The 23,547-nt window shown below is 33.1% G+C and overlaps 1 protein-coding gene across 10 annotated transcripts in view; it reads right to left on the reverse strand.

Annotated features, from left to right (window-relative positions):
• Positions 1-23,547, reverse strand: part of Gpo1 (glycerophosphate oxidase 1) — a 70,960-nt gene extending 47,413 nt beyond the window's left edge. The window contains exons 1-8 of one of the 10 annotated variants that reach the window (XM_076481738.1): positions 23,309-23,547; positions 20,970-21,050; positions 20,133-20,220; positions 17,290-17,408; positions 15,477-15,636; positions 7,064-7,188; positions 3,107-3,204; positions 958-1,025 (exon numbers count right to left, since the gene is read on the reverse strand). In XM_076481738.1, coding sequence (XP_076337853.1) covers positions 958-1,025; positions 3,107-3,204; positions 7,064-7,188; positions 15,477-15,636; positions 17,290-17,382 — 544 coding nt within the window. In that variant the 5' untranslated portion in view covers positions 17,383-17,408; positions 20,133-20,220; positions 20,970-21,050; positions 23,309-23,547. Of the gene's footprint in view, positions 1-861; positions 1,026-3,106; positions 3,205-7,063; positions 7,189-15,476; positions 15,637-17,289; positions 17,409-20,132; positions 20,221-20,969; positions 21,051-23,308 lie in introns of those variants that run through there. The other 9 variants (XM_076481732.1, XM_076481731.1, XM_076481739.1 and 6 more) reach the window with 9 other exon arrangements.

The raw sequence follows: 23,547 nt of genomic DNA on the forward strand, positions 1-23,547 counted from the left end.
AATGGGGCTACCCCAAGGCTGCCCTTCTACAGGAATTCAAGGCCAATGTGGTGTGTTAGGGTTGGATCCCTCAACCACCAGGATCCTCTCCTCCCCTTTACGGGTCACCAAGCACAGCAAACACGTTGATGGATGTTTAGATCCCAGAGGAGGTAAATTGAAAGAACAGAACCTTCCCTGGGAGGTACTCTCATCACGCACAGGAATTCACACTGAGGGGTTTAAAGAAGAGATCTCTGTTTAGTTCCTGAATAGTGATTTCCTGGACCTTCAAATCACAATGATTTCAAAAGATCTTAAGATATTGTATCCACACAAATATATCCATGTTATATCCTAAAGAAAATTCTGAATCAGAGCACTGTTGTAATTTTCACAGCTAATGAGCTAATTATGAGGACATAAATAGTTCATATAAAACTAAAAGCACTTAAACAATGGTTATCTAGACATGATACTATTATGATATACCAGAACAATGGACAATGTCACCTAAATCTACTACTTAATATCATAACACACAGGAACTAGTGTTAACTAAACCTATTACTTACTGTCATGATACACAAAAATAAGAAAAATAGTTAACTTCACCTGATATTTATTGTCATAATACACAAGAACAGGTACAACAATTAACCTGATATTTACTGTCATAATATATAAGAACGTGTACAATAGGTTAACTAAACATGATACCTATCACCACGGCACACAAGAACATAAAAAAATGTTTATGTGACCTTAGTATTTACCATCATAAAACACACAAAAAAAATTAAACAATGTTTAAGTGATCTTGGTGCTTAACACCACAACACAGAAGAACAAAGACCATGCTTATGTGACTTTGGTACTTACCATCATAATACACAAGGGCACCACATAATCTATCCTTTTTAAGCATTGGAAACAATTCAACAGCATTTTTTTTAGAAAGGAAATAGCTTGACTTAACTTTCTGTCTACCTGCCACCAGATCATACATCTTTATCCCCATCCAATAATATGGTAGCTCCCACCATCTGTAATAATAAAAACCATATATTTTACAGAAGACTTTTACACTATATGCACATTTATGATTTTCTTATTGTGACCTGTGAACAATACTGCTTCTGGCTATCACATTTTCAAATGATTTGTTTTCAATAGTGACTTTTTTTTAAACAACTGCCTCATGGTGATATTGGGGGTTAATAACAGTTTATTAGGTTGAATTTCCAGTTTCATGCTCTTCTTTGACTCTGCCATTGTTATTAATGTTGACAGCCACGATTATGCAAGAACTGGATACTTCAATTTGCAAATGGCAAGGTTAGGGTCATACAGGTTTTACATTTCATGATTTCTTCACTTCATAATGGAGTTATTTCTTTCAAATGATGGAAATGCTTAGCAGAGTAATGACAGATTTTGAAAATATTTTTTATTTTATCAACTGCAGATAGATACTTAAAGTTCTTCTTTGTACCTTGACAATGATACTTTCTGAATCTTTCAAAATATCTCCTCTGATGATGAATAAATGTGGTACACTGTCACTGTAGTACTTTTTGGCCATTATTACTTTAAGCTCAGCAGCAAATTTTTACCAAGTCATAAAATAACTCAAGGGTTTGTTATATTTTGCAATTTAACATTCAATGCTAAAATGTACAAATATCCACTTTAACATTTGATGCTAAAGTGTAGAAATATCCACTTTTAACATTCGATGCTAAAATGTAGAAATATCCACTTTTAACATTCGATGCTAAAATGTAGAAATATCCACTTTTAACATTCGATTCTAAAATGTAGAAATATCCACTTTTAACATTCAACACTACAATGTAGAAAAGTCCATTTTATTCACATAAACATTTCTAGAGAGGTAGCTTTTTCCACATTTGCTTCATGTGTCTGGCTTTTTTTTCCCTTCCTCAACAATGCTGTCTACCCATTTAAGGTCAACACCATTGGCATTTTCAGGGGAAGTGCTCCCCTGACTCATCAATTTAACATTTACCCAGTTATAGCTTTGACATACTTTTGTCCCTCCTTTCTAAAATATCTTGCAGAAACATCATGATCAATGCCATCAGCAGTTAGCTACATTCTTTGAGAGTATTTGTGGCACACCTAAGTGTTTGATGTACGACAGCCATGAAAACAAATTAAGCCACTGATGATTGAGTTTTCACTTTGGTTGCTATCATTATTGGTGTCTTTCCTTCTGTAACAATGTGGGACACACACAAGGAAACCAAGCTGCAAGAATTGCTTGGTCTTGAATCACCCATTTAATTTTCATATGATTAACAAAAATGAAATATCATTTAAAGCTCAAGAACTGTTTGATTTTAAAATTCCCTTTTGTCTGTAATTGTAATTGTCCACTTTCACTAAATTTTAATACAACATAAAAACAAACCAAAGTGTTTAGACCTACAACTGTAAGTAACAAGGAACATTAAGATACATTCTCATTACAGCCATGAAAAGACCATAGTTTATTTCTGAATTTTTCAATATTAAAGTATAACACATAACCCACATAAATATTAAGGGTACAAATCTTGTGATTTATGAATATATTCACATGTATAAAAAATGGAACCAGCCAAAGCAACTGCTACCTAATGATGAAGGTTTTTATCTGTTAGTTTTTTTGTTCAGCACAAAGCTACAAAATAGGATATTTGCGATCTGTCTACAGCCAATATCAAAACCCAATTTATAACATTATAAGACATCAGATTTACTATTGAGCTAGCAAGGAGAGGAGAATTTATAAAGGAAAAACTGTGATGCTATGTTCTGGTGAGAGGTTTGCTATGGTCCTAAAGAATACTTACAAGTTTTAATGTTAAAGAATGCTTAAAAACTGCTGAAAGGTGGGACATTTTTAAATACTTACAAGTTTCAATAAAGAAGAATGAAAAATTAAAAAATGTCTGAAGGTGGGACTTTTACTCAACATTTACAAGTTTCAATGCTGTAAAATGATCAAAAATTGCCAAAAGATGAGACTTTTTCTGAACGCTTATGTACACATGAATCACTACTTTAATATTAACACACTCAATGTGTCACTAATTTGTATACAATATATAATACTCACTTGTATATAGGAAGCATGATTGGAAGAGGATATGAGAGATGGGGAGCAATGGCTAGGAGATTTGCCCTTTCGTGCAATGCTTCTTTCACCATTCTATACTAGAAGCAATAATGTATCATTAAAGTATTTTTTTGCATATACATAATAAATACTTTAACTCTTTTTTCTACAAATCTTGTGTATGTGTGTACATGAATAAAAACAGACAAGTATAACTTTTATCAATTTTGTATGATACTTCCTTGAAATTGATCTAGTTGTATAAATTCAACCAACAAAAAGTTTTCAGCTAAAAATAAATTTAAACGTTTTTTGAGTATGCCTCTGAAAGACATTACTTCATTGTAAATATATATTGAGAAAGTGATCTAGATTCCAGTTGTAAATACAATCAACATCTGGGTATCTTTAAAATTTAACAAAATCTAAACTTTATTACTAATTTATTTTCTATGTTTCTTATAATAGAAATCAATGATTTAAAATTAAAGTGAATTTAACAGGATTAAACTTACTGTTCAACTTGTGTCACAAGACTAACACACATATACAAGTGAAACAAAACTTTTTTAATAATACATCTTACTGTTTCCAACATGCAGAAGATCACTAATTCAAATACTGGAGTGAATTTAACACATCAGCTTTATTGGTGAATTACAGAAATGTTCCTGCCATACATTTTCCTCTTTACTCAAATTCAGATTTCATATTTGAAAAGAAGAAATAAAAGCTGTATAAACTTGAGAGAGTAATACACAAAATAAAATTAGTGGAAAAACACAACATTCAAATAGAAACAGGCCTGTGTTATAAAGTGATGTTTTAAACAATTGCTATTTTTCAGGCTTAACAGGAATATGGAATTTATGCTGGTTACAAATTTGATAATTTGTGTTCTTGTGTGAATGTATGACTCAATACAAGCAACATACACTTAACTGGGAAAAAATGTGTGGTGTGTTTGTTTGGAATTAAGTACAAAGCTACATAACAAGTTATCTCTGCTCTGCCCATCACAGTTATCGAAACCTAGTTTCTAGCAGTTTGAGTCCTTAGACATACTGCTGTGCCACTGAGAGACAAAAAATGTATGAATGTAAAAACATATGATTTGAGTTCAAATAGTTAAACAGACAACATTAAATTTGTGTCTATTTCAATATTGTATTTTTATGATGATTATATTTTGTGCATTAATTTCCCAATGTTGTACACATTCCAATTTTCCTGAACACTTCATTATTTCCATAACAATGCTAAAGTTGGGAAGTTTTTCAACATTCTACTTGAGCTATACTACAGCTTTTCTTTACTACCCTAACAGAGTATTGTAGTTGTATCAATTTTATTCTAACTTATCTTAAATATAACATAATTTGGATTTTATCAAGATCTTTATACCAACAATATTTTAAATATCTCCATACAAGATAAGCTCATGAAGTGTTCTAGAAGACATGCATTTAACTTAATTATTACTATATAATTTGTAGCACTAAATCTCAAGATATAATGCACAACATCAAAATTCTATATCACTCTTATTATCAAAGTTCGACAATCATTTTATCCTTAAAAAACTCGGGAAAATCCATAAATTAAGATTTTTAACATTACTTCATATAATTTGGTGGCCTGTAATTTTCTAGAATAATTTAAGCCTGTTTTCACCACACCATCTGGTTTACAACTCAGTGATGCCAAAATCATATTCTATCAAGAGTACCACATGCTTTACAGTCCAAATCTGATAAATGTAATTTTAAAGCAGATGTAGAAACTTTTTCTGACAACTTCATCTTAAAGTATATTTTTTTTCTTCAACCATCAAAAAGCAATACAACCAGATGTTATGGTTAAAAGAGACCAAAGAATCTTCACACTAATGAAGCAAGTTGTCCTCATTTTAATGCTAATAATGATGCAAAATGCATCATCCAACAACTTGGACATAAAGAGTTGCTAGATTGTAACACAAGACCAGATTTCCTTACTATAAGCTTTCCTCTAAATGTACAAGTCACATACTGTCTCAACTTTCAAAACATCTAAAAACAGAGAAGCTCATTGAAAGAAGAAAAAAATGCTTTATCATTCTTAGAGTGACATGAAAACAGTGTTATTAGGCAAGCACACAAGGAAGGTGTTTTCATCATTTGGAAATGTGAATCATGTACCAAAGAAGAACTCAGACATAAACATTTCTATACTCAAGTTAGTGATGATCTTACTGTACAATTCCCACAGACTGTTAACACAATTAAAAATTTAGTTTATCATAACAATCTTCCTCCAAATGCTTTGATTTATCATCCAGAATCCCCAGTTGCCATCCTTTTATTTGTTGACTATGATGAACTTAATAAATCAGGCTCTCAAATTATATCTACTTGCAACTCTTCCACGTAAACAACCTTTAATTTCATTAAATAAAACTATCAAATCTTTTACTCAACTTTCATCCTTCATATAAGACATTTGTAATGTTTTCAATATCTTAAATAACACTATCACCAGGAAATTACATATCTAAACCATGGATATATAATCTCTTTACATAGTCATCCCTCATATCAGTGGTATGTTAGCTTTAAAACATTTTTCTGTGGAAATGAGAAATGCAGTAACTCAAAATAAACTTTTAAAAATAGCTGATCTTGTATTTAATTTAACCGTCTTTAACCAAAGGGGTTACCAAGGGAATAAAAATGAGACCTCCTATACTAAACTTTTTGATGGTTATTTGAAAGCACATCTGTTTGCATCCTTTAATGCTACCCTATTACATATAAAATTCAATTATAATATTCTTGAATCTTCACACAATTATCTAGAACACAAAATGTTTCAATTTGATGCAGGACTTTCTTCCAGCTTGGGTTATATCTGCAGCATCTCAACCAGTAGCATTCCTTTCACTGACATTAACACAATACTTTTTGACAATAACCAATGACAACAACATGAAAGTGTCTTGTTAACTGCCAAGCCAGGTACACTGAATACTTCTCATAATGATATTATAGACATCAAGCCTAAAACAGCAATACAGATTATATATCTTTAGTCTTCAAATCTTTAACATTGTTCTCAATGACAGTAACATGTGATATATGTTTTCTAATATGCTTCTAATCTATTCATGATGCAAGCCAAACCTCAAAGATCTACTAATTCACTCAAAATTATAAAATAATGAAAACACATCAACACAACCTAAATGCAATAAATTCTGCAGTTGAACTCTCTTTGTCATTTCCAAGTTCATTAATTCAAGAATGTCAGTATCAGGATGTAAAATAACCTTTTACATACAACAAAAATTCATGCATGTCTTAATGTATCTCACCTACTGCATAATTTGATCCAGATGTAATGAAATACACATTATTGAAACTTTATGCAAACAAAGACAGTGCTTCTATGAATATCTTCAACAAACACAAAATATAACCCTTGACCTTCTACTACCAAGATTTTTAACACAAACAATCATTCCATTGCTAATTTATCAGTATTGGCTTTAAAATGTGCACTGCTTTACAGGACCAAAAGACAAATGTAACTTTTTAAAATGAAGTACTAGACAATTTGTTCGAATGGGCAAATAATTTTCTTTCGGTGGTTTAATTTTCAGTCTGAACACAGTTTTTTTAAAGTTTTATTTAGCCTATTTGTTGATTTATTCAACTTGTATTACAATGTTTTATTTCCAAACTTTTTTCTCATTGTAAAGTACACATTGTTTGTCTTGAGTCTTAAAATCACACGAAAACACAAATTCTTAAATATATAACTGTTATTAATTCCATTTCTCTGTAATGTTTGAGGAATAGCAACGGTTCAAAATTTTGCTGAATAAAATAAATTTGTTTCTACTTCAATGCTGTGTTTTAACAGTGTCTTTGTTTTTGCATTTCATACTTTAAAAAAGTATTAATACAAAAATCTAACCTGTTCTAGATCTAAGTTCATAAAAGCTTTCTGAAGATAACGAACTCCTCCGTGGATCAGCTTTGTGCTACGACTGCTGGTCCCAGAGGAAATATCATCAAGTTCTACTAGTGCAGTCTCAAAACCTAATGAAATAATACAACTGTTACCAATAGATAAAATATTATATTTACTTTATTACAGACAAATATGACTGCTGAGAATAATGTTTCTCTTGTAATCTCATTTATCATGGAAGTTAAAGATTATTCTCAAGTCTGGAATCTTTATAAAAATTCACAAGTGCTACTTGATGTGTGTATTTAATGGCACAAAAGAATCAATATAAATAACTGAAAGAACAGTGGTATTTTTACATAGAACAAAAACCAAAGTGTACATTATTACAAATCTGAAACACCAGAGAAGATTGAGAGTTTACATTCTCCTTACCTGGAAGTGTACTTTAGACAGACACCTCTCCATAGAACTGAGAGCTATTACATTATCCCACTAGCAAGGAGACCTCTGCCATGTGTCACACATTAAACAAAGTTCACACCCAAACACGTATTAATGCATACTGTACCAATCTATGATGTAATCTACATTAGTCTATACCTCTTCACCAATAGAAGGGCAACACATCCTGCATGTGCAGAACTCCCCTTAAATACATTATGTACACCACAGGCTCATTCTCAATGACCCAAAAGACACACACTGGAAGTGAAGAGAAAGGGTGGGTTGTTATATAAGGGGGTGAATAGAGATGTAAAATACACTTTAAGGTAAGGTACAGTTGTAGACAAAAAGTAATGTGATTTCAATCCTTTATAATTTGTTAAATTGGAAAATGTAAATTAAAAGGAGAGACTCAGCTTTATAACAAAACAACAAATTATAACCTAACATGCAAAAACAAATTTCATACTTTGAAAAAAGTATTTAGGCAACCAACATATTTTGTTTGTTTGGAATAAAGCACAAAGTTACACAATGGGCTATCTGTGCTCTGCCCACCACAGGTATTGAAATCCAGTCTTCAGCAGTTGGAGTCCGTATATGTACTGCTGTGCCACAGGGGATGGGCAACATATTTTGTATGACCCATTCATTCTTCATTACTTACAATCACCAAGACTGAAAAATAACACCTGACAGTAACTGTAAAATAAGTACTTAACCATGTTCTGAAAAATAAATAGGAAATTTGTAATCTAGAAAAGCAGTAAAAATGTTTTAAAAATCTCAAAATGGTAGTGATATAACTAAATAAAAACAGATAAATTAATTCAGAAATACACTAACAGCAAACTTAATAGCAAAAACAAGTTTTAATTTAATAATTACAATGTTTTGACCCACAGTATCAAGTCATCATCAGGTAAAAGTTACATGCGAAAGGGCAGTTGAATTCCAGAGAACATTACAGATTTGTGTTGGTGAGAACAAACTTGAAGATAGTACTAAATTAGATTTTTATTTAGTGAATAAAGTGAATAAGATTTTAGCATAGACCAAGTCATTAAAGTCAATGCTAAATAAATATTCAGGAATCTCTCCCTTTAATCCAATTATTAGCCTGAGTTTACTGAATATGGTATACATTCATATATATACCATATATATGGGCATTTTCCACAGAAAAAATGGACTCTTGAAGAATCAGTCCCTTGTGCTGAATTCTTGTGCAGATTCTGTTGTGCTGAAAAAGGAGACACAAAAGCTTGAGCAAAGAAAAGTTCCATGTTTTAAAGACAGAGAAGAACATTGGACCCACTTACAAATAAGGTGAAGAGAAAAACAACTCCAAAGTCAAGCAGATACTGGTTGAGAGTCAAAATAGACTTGAAGAGTTTAAATAGCCAAATGGAACATGAATATTTCCAAAGGAAATGGGAGGTTGCATCTGAAGATGCTTATTCATACAGGGTAAGGAGTCAGTTGTCTATACAGTAGTGTAAATGTAGAGCCAATACATGTATTCTCCAAGCAAATGTCTTCAGGACCCAACTGAAAACATAAAGGGCCATATTCAACTTGAAAGCCCTGGAACTGATGAATTCAACTCTCATGGATGAAGTGACAAAAAGCTGGATAAACCACAAAAAAATATCAACATTTAACATTCAAATCTGGGAAAAAACACCAATTTCAGATTGAAAAAAATATCCATTTCCACTTGATGGGCAACAAGAAACAGGTTTATAGATAACAGAGCTGTCACAAGTCATCAATATCTACTGTTAAAATTACAGTGGGATAAAGGACCTGTTACACAGCATTCATAACCTGGAAAGAATATATTTCCTTCTTTTGGTATCAAAGATGTAATGGATCTAAGGGGAATGTGGTCAAAAGAGGAGGTTAACTGTGGAAGATCAGAAAAACCCATAAGAAAGCATATTTATAACCCAAAGGTCTTCTTCAAAGAAAATCCACTGTGTCATAAAGTAGGAGAGCTTATCTCTCACTAGCTAAGAGGTGGCTTCAGAAACAAGTGACCTACACAATCCTTGACTACCAGCCCTGAAAGAATGGAGAGCAGAAGAGTAGTCAACCTTAAAACTCCTGAAAACAATAACCCCACTTGAGTTTCTAGACTAAACAAAATGGGAAAATAGAGTGAAAAGAGATGACTGCTAATGAGTCAATTCTGCTTGAGCTTCTAATTTATAAGAAACTTCCCAAAACTTTATTATAAATATAGGTGTCACATAGAGATCTATAAATATGCATATGGTAATTCATAGTTGAGATAATCCATGAAAACTCTTACTTTCTTTGTCACCATTTTACATTAGAAGCATGCAGGTGTTCAGAATTTCATCTCACCTGGACTGAGAGGCTTCTGTGAACAAAAGTATGTATATGTAATACGAGGATAGAGGGATGCCTAGACACTGGCATGTCTCTATAATTGTGTAATTCGATTAATGAGAAAAAGCAAGTAAATGTGAAAAAAATAATTTGTTTATAGAGGTTTCATCTGAAATTAGTAAAGTTTTGTATCGTTCTTTTTAAAATCAAGGAAATACAGGTAAGAAAGAGGACACTGGATGTGAGCCAAAAGTTTAAAATAATAAATGCAAATATTTCATAATTTGTAATATAAACATGTGTGTGAATTACTAAAAATGCCAAGGAAAGAATGATCATTTGGTATACTTAATGTGTTAACCTGTTGACTGTCATTGCTAACTGTACACAGTTATGTGGCACACTTACATTCAATTGCTGGAGGCAGGCAGTATCCTCTACAGTAAACCAGCAATAAATGGGTTAAAGACAAGCACTGCTGGTTGTTGTCTGGTTGATTTAGTGTTTTATGACACAAACCAGCTAGGCTCTCTGCGCCAAACATCCGGTAAAAAGTTAAAAGTAAATTTAGTAAAATTCATAAAAGGAAATTAAGGTAAAACAAAACAAAGTTTAAAAAAACATAAATAGCATAAAACCAATGTTTACATCTAGTCTACAACATGAATAGAAAAACTACAGTAATTCAAATTGTAAAGGACTTTCTGTAGCGTAACTGTAATTATCATAACTTGCCAGGAAGACTAACAGGTAAGTACAAAAACCACCGTCAGTCACCTGAAGTTGGCCTTTCCAGTCCTGGTTACACGTTATTTAACATTATGGCTGTTGTCAAAAAGGAAAGTAATAAAAAGGTTCTAAAAGACTTCTAGCAAAATTATAATAATAACTCACCAGGATAACTAATGGGTAGTTCAAACAGCAGCGTTAGTCACCTGAAGTTGGCCTTTGCAGTCCTGGTTTCGAGTTATTTAATGTTATGGCCAGTTTATAATTTCAAATCAAACTAGATGAACTGTTATTTTAAAAAGGGAGCCACATTAAAAAAGGTGTAATGTATACATTAAGAAACTAAAATGGCATTAAAAAGATTAATGGCCTTTAAAAAAACTAAAAACATTACCAAGGTGGACAGTGTCACCATCACCAATAACACTGCCTAATGTTATGGACTAACCTTGGGACAGAACATATTTAAAATGGTGCTGTCATTGAGAGTCGTAACAACGACAAGAAAGTAAAATGTGGCTTATTGTGATCAGACTGTTACACAAACCACTCACTGGTGCATCAGTTCCAAATAAAAGAAAATGATGAGTTAAAAAACTCTAACCAATGCGTCGTCTAATTAGAACAACTTCCTCTTTCCAATCCTTATGGAAGCAAGACGGCCAAAGTTAAAATAGGGTTTTATTTGGAAAAGTTTGTTTTCGCGATGCTCACTCCAAGTTGACTGCCAGCTGGCATGGAGCCGAGCTCTGAATACAGGACCATAGTCCATGTATGGGACAGGCACTGTAGTGACAGTGCCAGAACAGATAGACTTAGTTGCGGTGTTTACAAGCTTGTTCCAGCAAATACCAGCATGGTTCAATATCCAGAAAAACTTGATAGAAGTAGATGTTAAAGAGAAATGGGCCAGTCAGTTTTGAATATTGGCGAGAACACATTAACCATCCTCTCTAACATCTTAGAGAGACAGCTCATCAAAGCAATTGGATGGTAGTTTGAAAGAATCTTGGGATCCTTCCTAGGCTTAGAGAAAGGTAGGACAACAGCCTGGCACCAGGCATCAGGAAAAACATTCTCCTGCCAGATTCAGTTAACAACAATCCAAAGAATAGCAAAAGAAGCAGGAGATAGATGGCACAGCATTTCATAGTGTACATTAAAACATTTAACTGATGTTCTGCCAGACTGATGAAGGGCCAGTTTGAGTTCCACCAGTGTAAAGGGACAATTATAATCACAGAGACAATCAGCTTGAAAGGAAAGAGGTGATTGCTCTGCCTGAGTCTTTATGGCTAAGAAGGTGAAAGAAGAAGCAGAAGTGCCAGATACCTGACAAAAGCTTTCACCTAGAGTACTGACGATGCTCCGGGTATTAGCTACTTCCTGGCCATTAGAGACCAAGATCGAGAGAGGGACAGAATTATACTGTCCACTGACCTTTCCAATCTTGTCCGATAGAAGATATGCCAGCTGTGAACTTAATCCAAGATTCCTTCTGGCTTTGACGTCCTACCTACCGAGCATTTGCACGGGCCTGCTGGAAAGTGATGCAGTTCAAGAGTGTGGGATATCTATGGAAAGTTTCCCAGGCCCGTTTTTGAGCCTTCTGTGCCATGTGGCAGGCAGGATTCCACCATGGACGAGGATATAATGGAAAACGTGTCAAGGTTTTAGGAATACATTGAGCAGTTGCTTGTATAATACAGTTAGTTACTGCTGCCACACATTCGTCCATTGATGGCTTACGGATGATGGCAGGATCAAGTTCTGCGAGAGCAGTAAAAGAGGGCATGTTTGCCGGATCCATCTTACACCAGAGCACATGGGTTGGGTGGCATCGACCACGACCAGTCTCTCTCAAGATTATAGAAAAATGATCACTGCCTCGTGGATTATTGTCAACCCTCCATGAAAAATGGGAGAATAATGAAGGGGAGCAAACTGAGAGGTCAATAGCAGTAAAGGACTGACTAGGTGCATGCTCTACAGAGCGACCCCTCCTATCAATATAAGCACTTCCCCAGAGGGGATGATGTTCATTAAAGTTCCCCACAATTAAAAAAGAAGAGAACAACTGTTCAATGAGAGCACCAAGGTCTGATTGATCATAGGTCTCTCCAGGCAACAGGTAGAGAGAGCAATCAGTGATGGTAAGACCCACAGAAACACAGATGGCTATGGCCTCCAATGGTGTGTCGAGTGGCAAAAACATGGTGGGCACATGCTGATCAACCAATAGTGCCACCCCTCCATGCACTCATCCATCACACAGCCTTTCATTTCTGTACAAAGAAAACTGCCAAATGGTGACTGATCGGAAGGTTTCAGAAATGTTTCCTGTAAGGAAAGACATACAGGATGGTAGGAAGCAATCAGTGTTTTGATGTCATCTAGATTAGAACGTAAACCTTGATAGTTCTATTGTATCAGGATGGCCATTTTTATTTATGTGTAGGCAAATTGGGTGGAGAACCCTTCTGTTTATGACCACGTCTTTTTTCCTTACTGTCCTTATTCGAGGGAGGTCTATCGACTTCCATGGATTCTGCCCTGGGTCAATTGGGCAGGTCTTTGCTGTTGGAAGGAAATTTCAGTAACTGAGGACGTGAAAGAATGATTGTTTTTCATCTTGGGTTGGGAGAAAAAAATGTATCCAAGGAAATGCCTGTACCTGGAACCAAAGGATGTGGATCTTGGGGGTTGTTGGAAAGTATGTAAGGGACAGATATAGGTGTTGAAGTTGATTCTTCAACTTTTTTAACCATGGAGGTCAAAAACTTTTCATTTGTTTGGAGAACGATTCTTTTGGAGGCACAGAGAGATCTGTCTGCACTCCCACTGTAGTTGTGGAATGAAGTGCAGCAGCATACGTCTAAGATGAGGTGGTGGACAGCAATTTTTGAGCCTCAGGATAAGTAATGTTATGAATCATTTTCAATCACTGCACCTCTTTTCCTTTCAACCATTTAGGGCAAGAACGAAAGTAGGACAGATGAGTGGCATTGCAATTGATGCAATGAGGGTCCGTTTCACACTTGTAGGCATCATGGTCCTTGCCACTGCAATTTGCACACGTCAAGGAACCATGACATGATGTTTTTGAGTGACTGAATCACTGACACTGGAAACATCTAAGAGAATTTGGAATGTATGACGTACACTACAATTAAGATAACCTGCCTTGATAGTGGCAGGCAGATGTGATGACGTGAATGTGAGAATGAGTACATTGGTCGGCACCATAATTCCATCTTTGTGAGTGGAGATACACCTCACTGCAGAAACTCCTTGGGTGGAGAAACTAGCGAGAATCTCTGAATCGGGGATGTTCTTGAAATCCCTCTCAACAATAACTCCTTGTGATGAATTCAAAGTACTATCAGGTGTAACTTCAACAGGTATATCCCCAATTGTTTTTGAATGCAAGAGGATTTCACTGTGTTGAGATGTGGATGTTTCCACCAATATGTCACCAACTCGAAGCTTCTTTATTGACTTTGGAGGGCCAGTAACTCCCTCTAGTCCCTTTGGAATGAAAAAGGGAAACACTTGCCCCAAAGGTTTGTCTAAATGTGAATGCCATATAAGAAAATGAGGTACAACAGGTGGTACAGATGGTGTGAATCACTGCTCAGATTCTTCAAGGTGTGGTCATTTATCTATAGACTGTTTTTTCATTATTTTATTAAGATTTTTAATTGGAGTATCCATAATAAAGAAAGGGAAATTTCAGTGCCCACTGACCCCACCCACCATGGAGCCCTATGAGGGGATGCACTACAATGTCAAACAAGGACACTGCAGCAACGCCAGGGTTTCGTGAGCATTATACCCAAACACCAGGATCAGATACAATGTCCACAACACCTGTTGAGAACATCTAACACTGGTACTTGGTTGACCCTAGCCCAAGTGGACCAGCCAACTGACTCAAATGGGGCTACCCCAAGGCTGCCCTTCTACAGGAATTCAAGGCCAAAGTGGTGTGTTAGGGTTGGACCCCTCAAACACCAGGATCCTCTCCTCCCCTTCAAGGGTCACCATGCACAGCAAACACGTGGGTGGATGTTTAGATCCCAGAGGAGGTAAACTGAAAGAATAGAATCTGCCCTGGGAGGTCCCATCACCACATACAGGAATTCACACAGAAGGGACAAGCACTGTGAATAGAAGGTGTGTCATCCTTCTACTGGTGAAGGGCTACAGTCTGATACTGATTGCATCTTAGACTAGTGCAATACAGAATGATACTTGAAGGGAGGTAGCTTTACCAAAAATTATTTCCCAGTGGCACAAGGTAATTGTTCTTATTCCTATGGAGGGGTGAATTACACTTTTGAACAATCTATATAAATAACTGTGTGTGTGTGTGTTTATTCTTTATATATTTCTACATTTCTTGATAAATCAGCACCAAACAAGATGACATGAGAAAGGTCATGGGGGTGGAGGTTTAGATCTTCCATTTAATTTCATATTGACAGAATTCTTAAACAGAGTACATCTTCCTTTTCAATATTGGTACCTTTATATATTTTTCTTTGTACTTTTAATGTTTATCATGTTAAGAAAAAAAAAAAAAAAGACAATTTCCTATGCTTTGTTACAAACAAGATTTTGTTTTACCCCTCCAATATACAGGTACTCCAATTAGTTCTTTATAATGTACATGTATATACAATGATTTTAATATTCTTAGAATACAGAAATATGATCTTTAATGAACAAAAGAGATCAAAACTGACCTTAAACAACTAATAATATCCACATCAGTTGGAACGCTAATTCATATTATTTTGGAAATTTCTAAACATTCATACAGTTATAGCAAATTGATTTTTATATCAAGTCAATTTGAAAGTCCATTAGGAAACCTTACCTCTACTGACTGCATCCAGAGCAACACCACTGCCTGTTGCACCTCCACCAATCACAAGAACGTCAAATTCTGTCTCTTGTAACTTCTTTAATTGTTCAGCTCGTGTAGGAAGAGGAGTTTGTGGTCGTTGGTTTTGGATTTCTGCAGCAAACACTGATTTCTGAAATTATATAGAAAACCAAAACAGGTTTTCACAACATAATATAAAATACACAAATTTATCTCCATAATTGTACATATCAAAACTGAGTCAAACTCAATAATACTCTCAGGTATTTGCCAATCATTTTATCATAATTTATGTATTACATAACCTTAAAATGATCAAATAACAATGTACTAGTTAGTAGTAAAAATAAGAAGTTCTATAAAGTAATTAAACAGTAAAGGAAAAAAATAAGAAGAAAGAATGGTGAGTTACAAACTAGAAATAAATAGTTTTGATCTTTGAGTCTGTTTAGAATGATGTGATAAACTGTATACATTAATGATGATGAATCTTTTGAAGAAGATTACATAACTTAACAATCAATACACAAATGTTGCTGTTGTTGAAGTTTGGACTAAGTTATTCAGAAGCTATGCTAGCTTCTTCTAGATATAAAGTAATAGGGTGAAAGGAAGGCACCTAGTCAACAACACCATGTCATTTACTGCTCTGATTACATAGTAGAATTTGACCATCACTATTACAATGCACTAAAGGTTATAAGTATGAAAGAAAGTATCTTCCTTGGTAGTAATGGGCCATGAACTATGGATACGTTGACTGGCACTCTAACCATTAGGCCTTACTCTGCCCCTACATACAGAAATAAAAGCTACTAAAATATCATAAAATCACACTTGAATAAAATCATTAAAAGAAATAACAAAAACTAAGTGTATTTGTACTCAATGAATCTTAAGAAAATATTTTGAAATATATTTTAACAATTCAAGAAATATTGCAATATTGCTGGAAAAAAATGTCAACACACAGGAAAATGTGACTTAAGATCTTTGAGTTATTTCTTAAAACATGTCACCTATTATCTTAGAAATCTATACATTTATTTATTAATCTATTTTGATAATAAAATTAGAAGATAAATGAACTTTACACTCCAGATCATTATAAGAGAACTTTTAACTAGCAGGACTAACATATATTAATCTGAATACACTGATTTAAACAAGTACAAATGGAAAAGCCAATAACATTTTACTAAGTCCTATGAGTAATTTGTCATTTACACACACACACACACATTTCTGAATTACACTTCTTTACAGAATTTACACCAGATTTATATTTCATAATTAGATGTTCATGCTACACATTTATTTAAATTATTGAAATTATTAAATACCTGATCCAATATATAATATGGAACAATGAGTTATATACAAGCCATAACATTATTCAAAAACCTAAGTTATGTTATGTTATGTTACTCTATTGGTAACTGAAAAGGATTTAAAAATACCAATAGAATTTATATTTATTTAGTGTAGGCCACTTCCTAGAATTCCTGTTATTTCATACCAGTAATCATCAACTCAGGTAGGCCAGCAGTCACTTCAATTTTATTTGAAAATAAAAATTGTCCTTCTAGTTGATGCATTCTATAGTAAAACATAGAAACTTATAGGTAAAACCTATGTAAAAAGTAATTATTTTAAAAACACACATAATAACAAACCAAGGATGATTCTCAACAAAACACACCAAAAAACTGTAGTTTGACACCAACTGATATGCAGTTAAATTCTGAATTTTTGATTATCCAGGTGTTACTATTTCACATATTTAAAAACATAAACTACCTACTGGTTTATCAACACATATCTGTGTCATTCCATAAACTGAAAGAGAAATTCCTCCTCCAATCACCACCAGTCTTCCCAGTCCTTGGAATGCCATTGTTTAACACTAGTCTGGACTCCAAACTGAAAAAATGAATCTTCTTAGATAAAAAATACAGTCATAAATAATTACAAACATTTAGAAACCTCTGACAAAAAAATATTAAATATGCTATGGATTTTTATGTGTTTCCATTAGATGTTTAAGAAAACCTTCAAATGAGTATGCTTAATTCACAGCAACATTTTTTTCTAGTCTCCTCATTAGTACATATTTTCCCAAATAAACCACACAATATTCAATACAGTTTATTTTTCCCTGTTTTTCTTTACTACCTCCTCATTTCTTTATCCTTCACTTTCTTTTCTCATTTTCTATGACCCAAAATTATTCCCTAATTTTTAAAATATCCAAATCAGTTCCACACATTTTGGATGTTTATTCAAAAGAGTATTCACCAAATCTCTTTATAACAAAAGAGGAGAGTCAGTGATGACTAGAAAACCCATTGAAGAGAAAAATATATATGTAAAAACCAGCTGTTTTTACATATATAAAGGAAGAGAGCTTCTGCATAAATGTATGGTTAGTTTGTGATCTATATCACTAGGACATTTTTTAAATTTATTAATTTAACTATGGTTACTTTACATGTTTGATGGTATCTAATTATGTTAACGTTTACTTCCAAAGTTTGCTAGTAGTTCATCACATTGATGTTTATTTCTCATGTTTGGTGGTACTTCATTACCCTGATGTTTGCTTTGCATGTTTGAAAGTAATTCACTATGCTTATTTCATATATTTCACATGAGTTCATAATGTTGATGGTTACACATTTAATGACAGTTCATTATGATGTTGACCCTGTACTTATAAGTTGTTTCGACCTTTTAAGTCATCTTCAGGTTAACAAAAATCCCAAAGATGACCAAAGAAAGTCGAAACTTGTTTACTTCTTTATTTTAATAAATGTTTCAATACCCATACTAGTTGTCTTGAGATACAAAATCAACACTTGATAACTTTCTTTGATAGGTTGTTTAGGCAGAGTATTCATGATGAAACATTGTAGAATGGACAGCAACTGCCTGCTGTGGAGACACAAATGTGGAGGAGGATGTTTTGAAAGTCTTCCGCCTTTCATCTTCAGGTCAGTGTGTGTGTGTAAGGTGTTGCCGGTCTTTTATAGTGTCCTGGTGGATTGTGGAGAGCATGTTATGATTAGTTGGATTATCACCATTTCTGATTGGAAGAGAGATTTCTTGCATATTCAACCAATGATAGCCATAGGTTACTCACTTCTAATCTGGAATCTTTGTTTAGTGAAGGTTTAATAGTGTTAATATAAAATGATTCTTTGATTTTTCTTTCTTCTAGAATTTGTCTGTGTTGATAATCCTAGTTTTCTCCCAGTTTATTCTGTGTCCAGTTGACATGTCATCCTCTACACTTGTGTCTCCACAACAGGCAGTTGCCGTCCATTCTACAAAGTTTCAACTTGATAATGTTATTTAAGAGAAATTTATTAACATGATACTTAGAAAGTCTTACTTAAACTTGCCTTCAAAGCACTGATTACAAAGTTATAGCACAATAAAGCGTATATTACTTCAGTATTCTGTTTGGTGATACTATCTAATGCAGTGGTTCCCAACCTTTTATTGCACCGCACCCCTAAAAAATTTTAATATGTTTTCGCACTCCTTACAGAAATTATTTATTTAAGAGTAAAGGTGAAGGTGGCCAAAACAAATGTTATCTCGCAACCCCTGGAATGCTATATCACACCCCTGGTTGGGAACCACTGATCTAATGAATCTCAAAATTATTTTCAGTTCACTACAAAATGAAATAGTCTAGAAGAAAAACTGACACTTGTGATATACTGAAAATGAAATGAGCCAATAGAAAGCAAAAACTATACAATTAAAAAACAAAGTATGTCTTTAATTGGATAAAAATTACCAAATAATTACTGAAACAATAATACATAATAACATTACTATTAGTCAAAAACACTAATTCCAGAAAAAGAGTCAATTTACAAAGAGATTAAATATGGAACAATCTCTAGTAGAAATAATTCAATAAATAGATTATATGACAGAATACGCAATAAAGAAAACAAAACAGTTAACAAGAAATCAGCAAATATATGATACACAAGATACTAACCTGAGATGATTTTACAAAAACATATAAACTTTGATGAATTTGGTATGAAGAGTAAATTTTAAAGTACAAAAAAAGTTTCATATGCAAAATAAAACCAAACACATAAAAATTGTTTAATAGACACCAAAAATAAATTTGAAAAATGCTTGATTTTAAATAAACTTGTGTGTTGTAGTCACTTCTGTAAAGTACTAATATAGATGGAAACAAAGATCCTTCACACTTCAGTAGTGTTTTTGTATATTTTTAGTTTTACCTACTGTTGTTTTCAGGTAGTAGTACTAGGTTAAAGGATACTAAATTTATTAAATCTTACACAAAATAACAATTTATCATGTTAGACAAGTAACAAGGAAAATAGATTTAAGAGTTCAATTTTTTTATTTTATTTTGTAGCTGCTGAAAATTTAATACATTAATGAATTAATTAAATTAGCAGTTGGTTATATTAGTTACAGAAGTGGTGGGCAAGTAATAGTGTTTATATTAGCCACTATGGAGGAGACTATAGTTAAGTGTTCAAGATACTGGGAGGGTAAACCAGTAACAGAGAATAAAGTCTAGTAAGTCTTAATATGGCTATCCAGGAAGTTCAGAGATGAGGTGTGTTTCAAGAGTGCAATAATTACCAGAAATTAGCTATATCTGAGGATTTCAGGCTTGGTTGCAACTTTCAGGAAGATCCAGCACTCTATGCTTGAAGAACTTTGGGGAAGACTGGGAGAAGGAATCAAAGAAATATATGTTTGGAGATAACTTGAACAGACAACAAAGAAAACTTTATTATAAGCCATTACTAAACTTTTATTTTTTAAGATGTGGATTCCTTGCAAGAAAATTTAAAATCAGGGAAATAATCAGGGTAAAGGTTGTTTTGGGAGAAGAGTGAGTGTTATAATTTTACAAGGGGGAAAACCGACAGCAGTAAAGAAGTATGCTCATACACTCAGTTAAAATTCACATAACTGTCTCTAAAGAAGTTGAACCACTAACTGCTTGAATGAGGAATAAGGTGATCAAAAGCTTCATACAAAGACTCCATTATCAAGTATACAGATAAAGTTATTTGAGCACAGAAAGAATACTATAATATCCTTGCCAGAATATTAAAGAACATGAAAATTGTTTAGTTACTGTTAACAAGGAACACTGTAAATCAAAAGATCTGCTTAAGGTGTATAAAGATCTTCAGAGGTTTATGGATATAATAAGATGTGCTCCTTTTGTGTAGATGTAAAAATGCATTACTTAACAGAGTTCAAAATTAAATTTAAAGACTATCAGAGATACGCTTAGAATAACAGGAGGACTTGTTGAACCTTGTGGGATAGTTTTCACTATATAGGTGAACATACCTGGTGGTGGATAAGTCACTCAAGTAGTCTTTGTTGCAAAAAGGGTTCTGTGGTTTATTTATAAATATATTTATCACAAATCAAAAGAGGTAATTATTTCTATATACAAACCATTACTTAGGTCTCACTTCTGGTACTATGTATAGTTTTGGTCTCCTTGTGGCTAAGAGTTAAGAGCCTTGTTCTTTCTGACTGGAACAAATAACACACATAAAAGGATTAATAAATTATTCAAATTTGCTGTTGATATCCAACCTTTAGGTGTTACTGACTGAAGATGCAGTGGCTTTCTGCAAGGATTTGAATTATTTGGTGAGTTGGCTAAATAAGTGAAAGATGGCTTTTTAATTATAATAAATGCAAGGAAATGCATGTGGGTTATCATAAACTAAATTATGAATATAATTTTGATGGAAATAATTTTAACAGTGTTATGTAAGAAAAAGGGCCCTGGTTGATAAGTATGTTAAGCCATTCAAGCAATGTGCTGATGATAGTGATAGGGCAAATAACCTTTAAGGTTGTATCTATAAAAATATTGAATACAAGTGTAAAGAGATTAAAGTTTTATTGTAATAGGTCAGGCTACATTTGGAATATTGTATTCAATCTTGGGCTCTGTACTTTATGAAATGTTGGAAAAAGTTCAGAGAAAGAGTATTACAATGATACCTAGGATGGACAGTTTATTAAGCAAGTATGAGTTAATATTTTTAAAATTAGTTTATCTTGAAAAAAAATAATTAAAAGGATCAGATTAAGGTGTTTAAGATTGTTAAAGGAACTGACAGTGTTGATGCATCAACTTTTTTATTTAATGATGAAATTGATAGGTCTAGTAGATAAAAATATAAATTTTAGCAAGGTAGAAGTCATCTACAAATATGACAGATTTATCTTTTTAACAGGGTGGTTGGTAGTTAAAATGGGTTGCTATCAGATGTGGTAGATGCAATTAATTTGAAGGAATTTAGGAAAAGGCTTGATAAATAACTGAATCATAGGGACTGACTTTCAGTTTTTTTTAAAAGATTGGTTTCAGTTAATGAGATGGCTTAGATGAACCAACAGGTTCCTTGATGTCATTAAATTTTGTTTTTTATGTTATCTAAGAAATGATATTGACTTATTGGAAAAAGTTTCAGAGGAATGCCATTACAATGACTGAAGAGATAGAAGAGTTACTTTAAAGGAATAAATTATGATTTTTTTTTTAAAAACAAAAGGGGAAGAGATAATTTATCCAGGGGATTGAGATTTCTTAATGCTACATTCTGAAGATAATAGGATCAAGGGACAGAAATTTAATATTTGGAGAAGAGAATCTCAATATTAAGTTAAGATGGTTTTATTTTTCAAACAGAGTTACTGACTTATGGAATGATGTTTAAATACCAGCACTGGTGGTTAGTGCTTTACAAAAGTATACGAGGTGAATCAGTATTTTTCTGAAAAATTTGTTTTTCTTATATATAAAAAAAAAGCCACATTGGGCTATCTGCTGCATCTATCAAGGGGAATTGAACCCCTGATTTTAAGTGTTTTAAATCCATAGACTTACCACTGACCAAGCAGGGGTCTTCTCAAAAGTAATGGTATTTTAGATTTTTACATTTCCAAAAGGTGGGTGTGCAACAAGTCTTAAAATACCAAATGGTCCCATTTTGTTCATAAATTACTAGTATATACTTTATTTAACTCTTTAAATGTGGAATTATTTTTATGATTTCCTAATAATTATTACCATACCTTATAAAATTTCAATTTTCTTAATTTTGTCGTTAATAACACAGTCCAGTTTAGTTTTGGCCAAAGAGACAAATTTCATTGGGCACTGTTACCATCCACTGGGATTTAAAAAGTTAAATATCTGTTAGAATTTAATTGTTTGGACAAAAATTGTTTCACAGAATACCGTTATAAATTTTTATTCTTAACTTTAAGTTACTAATATTACTACTACTACTTCATTAATAACCATAGTTGAATTTGACTTTAATTTTAAATTATTTACCTTAATTACAATAATACCAATACTCATTAACTTTGTAGGGTCTTGTTATAAAGAATGTTCTATTTTGCAATCAATTAAACGTGTAATAAATAGAAATATGTAAATTTGAAAGAATATAACAAAACACAATTACTTTATTAATAATATTACTATTTAAGCTTAGTGGTACTAGAATAGATTTCAAAACGAGTTGCACAACATTGACGATTATATTCCTACATATATAAGAGTAGACACTGTAAGCCGGATTTGTGTTAGTCAACTTGCACACTCGAAATTGTGGAAGTACAACTCTGGGTTCGACTTTAATAAACGATAGCAATAGCAATGTTACGTAACTTTACCGTTTAGGGTCTAATTTACGGTGAAGTTGAATGTCAGTTATATATTATGCAAATATCAAATAAACACAATAAATACATAAACAAAGGTTTACCTTTAAAGCCTAATTAATTTTTCATAAGCTGAAAAATATATCCAATTAATTTGCATGGCTACGAACGCAACTCTTTTAATGGCCTAACTTCCGGAGGTTATTATTTACCATTAACACATGAAGAAATTTAAAAATGTGAACCGTGTAATTCTCACAACTCAAAAAAATATCAAATTGCACATCAGTATACGTAAGTATACCTAAATTTTTACAAATAATAAAAAATACACCTCAAATTT

The sequence above is a fragment of the Tachypleus tridentatus genome, chromosome 13 (genome assembly GCF_004210375.1).
Source record: "Tachypleus tridentatus isolate NWPU-2018 chromosome 13, ASM421037v1, whole genome shotgun sequence".
NCBI lineage: Eukaryota > Metazoa > Arthropoda > Merostomata > Xiphosura > Limulidae > Tachypleus > Tachypleus tridentatus.